Source organism: Nanorana parkeri, unplaced genomic scaffold, assembly GCF_000935625.1.
Source record: "Nanorana parkeri isolate BGI_ZX_2015 unplaced genomic scaffold, ASM93562v1 scaffold636, whole genome shotgun sequence".
Taxonomy (NCBI): Eukaryota; Metazoa; Chordata; class Amphibia; order Anura; family Dicroglossidae; genus Nanorana; species Nanorana parkeri.
This window is the reverse complement of record NW_017306904.1, coordinates 24,918-33,721: the sequence shown is the minus strand read 5'-3', so window position 1 is coordinate 33,721 and position 8,804 is coordinate 24,918. Positions and strand designations below refer to the sequence as shown.

The 8,804-nt window shown below is 40.7% G+C and overlaps 1 protein-coding gene across 1 annotated transcript in view; it reads left to right on the top strand.

The window, feature by feature from the left end:
* MYO16 (myosin XVI) overlaps window positions 1-8,804 on the top strand; it is a 214,031-nt gene that overhangs the window by 182,041 nt on the left and 23,186 nt on the right. Inside the window, exons 30-33 of the mRNA XM_018563152.1 lie at window positions 3,070-3,310; window positions 5,467-5,777; window positions 7,163-7,304; window positions 7,356-8,311. Coding sequence (XP_018418654.1) covers window positions 3,070-3,310; window positions 5,467-5,777; window positions 7,163-7,304; window positions 7,356-8,311 — 1,650 coding nt within the window. The remainder of the gene's footprint in view (window positions 1-3,069; window positions 3,311-5,466; window positions 5,778-7,162; window positions 7,305-7,355; window positions 8,312-8,804) is intronic.

Genomic DNA, 8,804 nt, shown 5'->3' with positions numbered 1-8,804 from the left:
AGTAGAGCAGCGGCGTGCGCGGCTTCAGCGTCCTGTGCGGTGGGCGTGGCTTACGCGGCCTGTGCCGTGGGCACGGCGGCCGCAGCGGGAGCAGCGTGTGGCTCAGGCCGCATGTGGAGCCCGGAACAGCCCCGAACAGGCAAATCAATCGATAGCCGACGAATCGACGATCGAAAACGTTGCCAACGTTTTCAATAGTCGATTTTAATCGACTAAATCGATTAACTGTTGCAGCTCTACTTTGAAGCGGTTATATTGGAAAGTATATTCAATGGTAAGCTCCCACCTGTACATATTTGGAGTTGTATCTTTAGTTCTATATTGCTTTACCATTAAATATCAGGATAGCCTCTTAATAAAAAAGGTGATATTGTATGTGTTGTATAATAAATTATATTTATATTTGATTAATAATATTGATAATACTTAAGATATTTTAAAGAATGTAATGACTTTATAATTATAAAGGTATTTTACTTTATACAACACCTATGGTTGCCCATGGTCCTTATATTTGTATGTCACCTTCATTTTTATGCTGCACTTCATTACCTGATTCATGGTTTATGAACCAATTATTCTGCTAAACATTGCTGTCCTAGGGATATACAAGACGTTTATGTTACTGATGATCAAATCAGCTTGATTTGTTTTATGTTTTCCTGAACACATGCATTTAGATTTGTCTAACCAGCATAGTCATATTCTTTAAAGCAGAATTACAGTCTAACCTTTTTCCGATTATCCATCTGCTTCTGCTGCTTGGTGCTAAAATGTGCTGCTCTTTAATTTTCTCCCCTTTGTCACAGTCCAGCAGATATGTTTAATATTGGATCTCAGCTGCGGGGCTGGCACTCAAGGGTTAAGGGGTTGAGTCAGTCAGACGGAACCCCAATACAGTGCGAGGGGGAACCGTTCCACATCATGTACCCCGTCCTATATGTGCTATGGGTTTATTATTCAGGCGTGGTTATGAGGTTAGTGACTCTAGGGGAGTAAGCAAATAGTAGTTTGCAGGATGTACAGCAACAGGTGGTGGTTGAGTACTATTATCAGTAAGCTAATCAGTATCAATTGACCTCCAACTCTAAGATTTCCTGTTAACACCTAGCTGACACAGTTCGCCACTAGAGCACTTACAGATTGCGGGTTGGAAGTATCTACTTACAGGTGGGAGTAGAACCACTTGTACATGCGGCCCTTTGTAATGTGGATAATGGTTACTCTTGCAGACACAGTTCATTAAGTCAGCATTAAGCAGATAAGGTACAGGAAGTATCCACTAACAGGTGGGAGTAGAACCACTTGTACATGCGGTCCTTTGCAATGTGGATAATGGTTACTCTGACAGACACAGTTAATTCAGCATTTAGCAGATAAGGTACAGGAAGTATCTACTAACAGGTGGGAGTAGAACCACTTGTACATGCGGTCCTTTGCAATGTGGATAATGGTTACTCTGGCAGACACAGTTCATTAAGTCAGCATTAAGCAGATAAGGTACAGGAAGTATCCCCTAACAGGTGGGAGTAGAACCCCTTGTACTTGCGGTTTAGTTTGTGGCAATTGGCTCTATGAAGCCCGGTTGTAGGGAGGATTGAGGCAACCTCTGCGCATGGGGTGGTTGTTGGGTCCCGTGTATGCAGTCCTAATGTCCCTCTCTCAGGTTGTGTCTGTAGCACGGTCAGTGTCTCACAGAGTCACTCGCTCGACGTTCCAGAACGATAGAACGCCGAGTGAGTGTCTCACCTGTGCTTTTGAGGAGGAATCGCGGCCAGAGGAAGGAGTTGGCCGTGACGTCATTCATCAGGTAAAACATACAGTATGTCTATTGTCAAAATACGTCTATTTATTGATGTGCATCGTGGTAAAAAACAACGAACGTTTCGGGGTCACAAAGGATCCCCTTCATCAGGTAAAACATACACGATGCACGTCAATAAATAGACGTATTTTGCAAATTTGGAGTGTCGGTGTCTCTGCTTTAGGTCATGCACAGGACGGCGCGCCGCAGACACGGAGCTCCGGCCCGTGTAGGTCTGGGACACCCTTTTGCTTTCCACACTGTGCTTTAAATTTTTCATTAAAGGGCATTGAAGCAGGCATGTTTCTTGTCTGTAGATGCCCAGTCTTTCACAATGCCCACTGACTGTGTTAAGCATGCCTCATGTGCTTTGGGGCACGTCATTCACTGCTGCTGTGTCCTATGCGGTGCACACAACTCCCATAGAGCCAGTTTCATCTTGATGGGAGTTACTACACAGTCCAACCTCTATGCACACTAAAACCAGGAACTAGAGTCCATGTTTAGACAAAGCTGTGTGTATGAGTTTTTTCTATCAGTGTTCAGTGGGCATTACTGCAGTATTTTGCTGGCTTCACCTGAACCCTCCCACAGGTCAGTGCAGAACAGGGTGAAAAGACCAACAATAATCATGTGACCTCATTTTTCTTCTCTCCAATCTAAAGGTAGAAAACCTTTACATAAATGTCAAGGACAGAAAGCTGCACATCATGCAGGGGAAAGTAGTCAAATATAGTCTGCTGCAGACTGGAGTTCTGTTTATATCCTCATTGCTTTTTTTCTAAAACTATGTGAATCTCTGCATATCAGACAAATTATGTAGATACATGTAATACATTGGTAATTCCCTTCATTCAGTCTTTTCTTGGTTTTGTATCTCTGTAGTTTGAAAGATCTCTGTAGTTTGAATTCTCTCATATTCAATTGGCCAATTGTGACATATCTGGGCACCCTGTGCCTTATTTATACTTCTTAATCATATGAAGGCTTAATTCACTGGTTATAGTTTGACTGCATATACCGACAAATACTTCTGTCATGCAGTATGTCTATATTATCATTATTTAATTATTATTTTTATCTGTCATTGTATTTAATGTAGAAATTTGCAGACTCTCTTTCGTTCCTCAGCGAGGCTGTCTGAACCTGCTGGTTGACACTGTGTCAAAGTAGCTGGAGCAGGCCAAGTGTAGAGATAATAAAGCAGAGGACAACACTAATAAGTATCATTTATTTTTACATTTTTTATTCTTTTTTTATTTTAGTCATGAGGAGGTTTCTAGCTCGACAACAGCTGCGGCGTAAAATGAACATTAAACAAAATGAAGTTACTTGTGTAGAAGACTTCCTTCTTACTGTAGAGGACATGGGGCAACAAACCTTCCATTCCCTGGTTGTCCAAAATACAGCTGACATTGCTCGAGAAAAAGACAGACTTCACTCTGACCCAGAAGCTACTAATAACAAAACAGGACAAGCTTCAGATAAAGAAGTCATTCCCAACAGGTAAATGGTTACTGGACATGAAAGAATGCCATACCTAAAGATACAATTAAATAAATTAGACTTATTTCATGTCTATAGATCAGATAATCCGTTTAACTAATTCTAAAAAGCTAAACTCAAGGTGGATATTATGAACATGAATGCACTTCTGTAACTGTTAATATATCCTTAAATTTATTTTTTAATGCAAGCTGTTTAAGTTCATTTGACTTGGTATCAGCTTATTGCAGTCTGTGTATAGCAAAGCAGAGAGTTGGAGTAGGACGGAACACAAGGAGACATTCAGATGTGTTGCAGTGGAAGAAGAATAATGATAGAAGGAGAGAGCAAAGTGACAAAGAGATGAGCTTATCACTGTGCTGCTTCCAATTCACTGTCTTGTCACAGGATGGTAGGTTTCTGTTAGTGAAAACTGTAGTAGTGAAATAATAGGTCTACTCCCATATCAAGCAGGCTGTTCTGTGGTAAATATCAGGACTGGATGGACAGAAATGCAAATCATTTTGGAAGATACAACAGCTCCAATATACACTGATCAGCCATAACATTATGACCACCCGTCTAATATTGTGTAGGTCCCTCTTTTACCACCATAACAGCCCTGACCCATTTAGGCATGGACTCCACTAGACCTCTGAAGGTATGCTGTGGTATCTGGCACCAAGGCATCAATATCAGATCCTTTAAGTTTTGTAAGTTGTGAGGTGGGGACTCCATGGGGGTGATTTACTAACCTAAATACACACAAGCACCAGGTGCGTGTGCATTTTTACACAGCAAAACGTATTTATCAACCAAACACGAGCAACGTGTCACATTTTCACGCCGTTATGGCGCGTTTTTATGTATTTACGTACGTGCGCGGCATGTAGCATGCGCCATAGGCTACACGCCGCTCTAATAGCGGCATGCAAGTCTCTAAAAGCATATTTCCACTAATGCCATATATGGAAAAATCATGCACATGATGCATATATAATGCTGCTTCATAGTTTAGACAAAAATGGTTAGCTCATGCATTTACATTCCTGCATTCATCAACGCAAGCAACACAACGTAGAGCTAATTTACACAACATCACCTTGCAATTCATGCAGGGCTTTGCACAACACACCTGCTGGGTGTGTACACACTACAAAGGTGTCTAGATTCCACCAATAGATCATGCTGGGAGGGAACACACTACAGAGGTGTATACTTGTTCGTGGCGTGTTTATAAGGTTAGTAAATCAACCCCCATGGGTCGAACTTGTTTTTCCAGCACATCCCGCAGATGCTTGATTGGATTGGGATCTGGAGAATTTGAAGGCTAAGTCAACACATCAAACTCGTTGTTGTGTTACTCAAACTATTCTTAAACCATTTTTTCAGTGTGGCAAGGTGCATTGTCCTACTAAAAGAAGCCACTGCCATCAGGGAAAACCTTTTCCATGAAGGTGTACTTGGTCAGCAACGATGTTTAGGTAGGTGGTACATGCCAAAGTAACATACACATGAATGGCAGGACCCATGGTTTCCCAACAGAACATTGCCCAAAGCAACACACTGCCTCTGCCGGCTTGCCGTATTCCCATAGTGTATCCTGGTGCCATCTCTTCCACAGGTAAGCAACACACATGCACCTGGCCATCCACATGATGTAAAAGAAAATGTGATTCATCAGACCAGGCAACCTTCTTTAATTGCTCCGTGGTCCAGTTCTAATCTGAACATGGGTTAGCATGGGCACCCTTACTGGTCTGCGTATATGCAGCCCCATACTCAATGATCTGCGACATGGATGACATACCCTGAGTTTTCCTTCCTTAGACCAATTTTGGAAGGTCCTGACTACTGCAGATAAGGAATATCTCACAAGAGCTGCAGTTTTAGAGTTGCCCTGACCAAGCAGTCTAGCTGTCACAATTTGGCCCTTGTCAAAGTTGTACAAATCTTTATGCTTGCTCATTTTTCTGCTGCCAACACATCAACTTCAGGGACAAAAAATGTTTACTTGCTGCCTAATATATCCAAACCCACCTCCAGGTGTCATTGTCAGTGGTCATAAAGTTATGGCTGTCGGTGTGTATGTATTTCATATGTGTACTTAGCTGTTTGCCTGGAGTTCAGTTTTAAAGTTTTCTATGTAATATCACTGGACCTTCTCTTTATTTTAGAAATGAAGAAATGGGTAAAAGGATGTTGAAAAGCACCTTTGGAGGATACCGCTCTACACCTAACTTGTTTCACTCAGATTCCATTACGATTCCACTAAGTGTGGGAAGCTTTGCACAGTCTGCACATGGGACATCTGGCAGATCCATGTCTCTGCACACAGTGTTAAGTTTAGATGACAGTGGTAATCTACAGTCACCTCGAAAACAACCTCCTCCAAAACCAAAGAGAAACCCTACTACAAGATTAAGTGCTTCTTATGAAGCTGTTAGTGCATGTCTTATTGCTGCAGCCAAGGACCTTGATAATGATGGTAAGAAACATTTATCTGGACTTTTATGTACGTACAGCACAAGCAGTAATGTTCTAAACTAAGCCACCATTATGTAACATAATTAAAATGACTGAAACACAGTTTATGTTGTTGATTGGCATAGGTTTGTCTTAGAATAAAATGTTCATTTAAAATTAATATCATTTGATATTTAAAGCTGTTTTACTTTTTTTAAATTAAAGTGGACCTTTACCAGCATACCAGCATCACACCAGCATAAAGCTGTTGATGCTGATATTAAATCATCTTACATTCATAGCTAAGCACACATATTTTTATTTCACTTTCACAATTTCTTTTTTTCCACTTCCTGGTCCAGTATTGCACAAATTATGTAATCGTTCCCAAGCACTGCATCCTGGGAAGGTTACATCAGCAGAGCATTGCTGGGAAATCTTATCTGTAATCTCATGAGATCTAGGGAAAGGCAATTTCCTCCCTTGAAATGATGTGCATGATCACATGTTTCAGTCACATGGGCCAGAGTTCCAGGAAGTAAAGGAAACTCTAGTAACCTGTTCTTAGTTAAAATGCCCGCTGTCAGAAGACTGGGGATGAAAAGAAAAATAAGGTATGCAAAGAATACAAAGCCGGCAATTATCTAGAAGTATGTGTTTGTAGATTGTCATTACTAAACATTTCTAAAGGTCTCCCTTTGTTGTTCTTTTGAAGATATGGGTAAAGTTCCTCTTTGAGGGTTGGGGTTAGGTTTGACAGGAACAGAGGTTACAGTATGAGAAATGTAGCCCCAATTTCAGTTTTTTTCCTTACAGTGAGAGAAATCCCCTCTCAGACAGTTGCCACCGGAACAAAAGTTTCCCCTCTTTTCTTGTTCTGGTGACAACTGAAATGTATGGGTTTTTCCAGATAACAGTGATCACTCTGAGAAACAGAGAGTGAATTTCCCTAGCTATGGCACAGACAGCTGTAAAAGCCTAAATGGCAATCTAAGGCCTCACCACTCTTTTCAAAATAAAATGTTTGGCTTTAGACACACTTTAATTTGAAGGTTTGCTTATCATTTTGCTTCTTTTTTTGTTCTCTCTTCTCCTCTCTCTCTCTCTTCTTCTCCTCCCTCTCCTTTTGTCCTCCTTCTCTTCTTCTCCACTCACTTTTCTATTCCTTCCTCTCTTCTCCTCCCCTCTTGTCTTCTCTCTCCTTCTCTTCCCCTGCTCTTTTTCACTTCTTATCCTTCCACATTTTCATCCTCTTCTCCTCCTCACTCTTTTCCCCTCCTTCCTTTTTCCCTCCTTACCTCGTTCCCTCTCTCCCTCATTCCCTCTTTTCTCCCCTTTCTGTTCTACTCCTTTCTATAATTTCTTATGCTCTCTCTCTTAAACTATAAATTCGTTTTCCTGTTTTAGCTCTCTATCGGCCAAGACCGCATAGTGATGATTACAGCACGTTGAAAAAAATTCCTCCACCAAAACCAAAGAGAAGTCCCAATACAAAGCTGAGTGGCTCATATGAGGAGATATCAGTTCATAGATTTGGTGAAGTAAAATCGTTAAGTGTGCTAGTCAGAAAATGCAATCGGGATATGCTAACCATACAAAGAGCAGCCTCTGCAGATGGATCACTTCCAGGGACACTGTCTGTATATATGTCACAGGAAGATGATGATAATGAGCCCGTGTACATAGAGATGGTTGGTAATGCTAAGAAGAGTTGTCCTCCAGAAGCCGGGAGTCCAGAACAAGGAGAAGCTGTATATGAAGAGATGAAATATTTTAATCCTGATCAGATAAATAGTAACACTGTGCAAACCAGTGCCTCACAAGTATTTTTGTCAAACATTAACTTAGTTGATGGCCGTGCCACAAATAAAAAAGATGATCGCCAGATCAGGGAAACATATGACATACCAGCTCCATTTCCAAACCTCCTTCCTCATCGACCACCTTTGCTAGTATTTCCTCCTGCCCCAGTTACTTGTTCTCCGGCATCTGATGAGTCCCCCTTGACTCCATTGGAAGTAATAAAACTTCCTGTACTTGAAACCAACATAAACTATTCTATACAGTCGGAATGTTCAAGTCCAATATCTCCTCAGTGTTCGAAATATCAAAAAGGGGACAGTGAAAGACCATCATCACCAGCACAGAGTGCATTTGGCGTTACAAGCAAGATGTCCCCACCTTCTACATCTCCACTACAAGCAACCTCAGCTTCTTACTGTTCCACAACACACTTTACTTTTCCCACTGAGACTCCATATGCCTTGTTAGTCAATTCTGCAAAGAGGTCTCTTCATGCAGATAACCTGAAAACTCTTAGTAGATCTAGTCCTTCTATAACTGATACTTCTTCTAGCACAGTGACTAAATTGCCCTTTTCTTCTCCAGTAAAAATTCCAAGGACCATTGAAACGAAATCCCCTTCTGTGTTTCCAGCCAGTGTAACCAACATTAGCTATGTTACAAGTCCTTTGGATGAATTAACAACCCTCTTTACCTCAGGGAGGAGTTTACTGAGAAAATCGGCAGCTGGCAGAAAAATTCGTGAAATGGAAGGTATGAAAGAAATACAGTGATTTGTGTTTGTTAAATTGTGATGTTAATGCACTCTATTTGATGTTACAAAACTGATTCACAAAAAGCTGGATGGAAAGAGTCTGCAGCCATTGCCCAATGTTGATAGTTACATTTTAGTTTTCATATAAAGCTAGGAATCTACATTAATTTAGCTACAGTTTGTTTTGCACCAATTTTTGTAAATTAGTACGTGTGTAATTATGTATTATGTATGTATGTATGTATGTATGTATGTATGTATATGTAATTATGTATGAGCGCCATTGGTTGTCTGCCTACAGGCTCAAGTGACAAATCAAGCTCTGCCAATGTATTGTTTATTGCTATGAACTAATTTGTATGATATTTATTCCATTAAGAATACATTTAGTCAGCTATACCTCTTTATTTTAAAAATTACATATTTGTCCCATACCTAGTATGCTGGGTATTGAGGCAAACTGCAATGCTTTGAAACCAACATAAACTATTC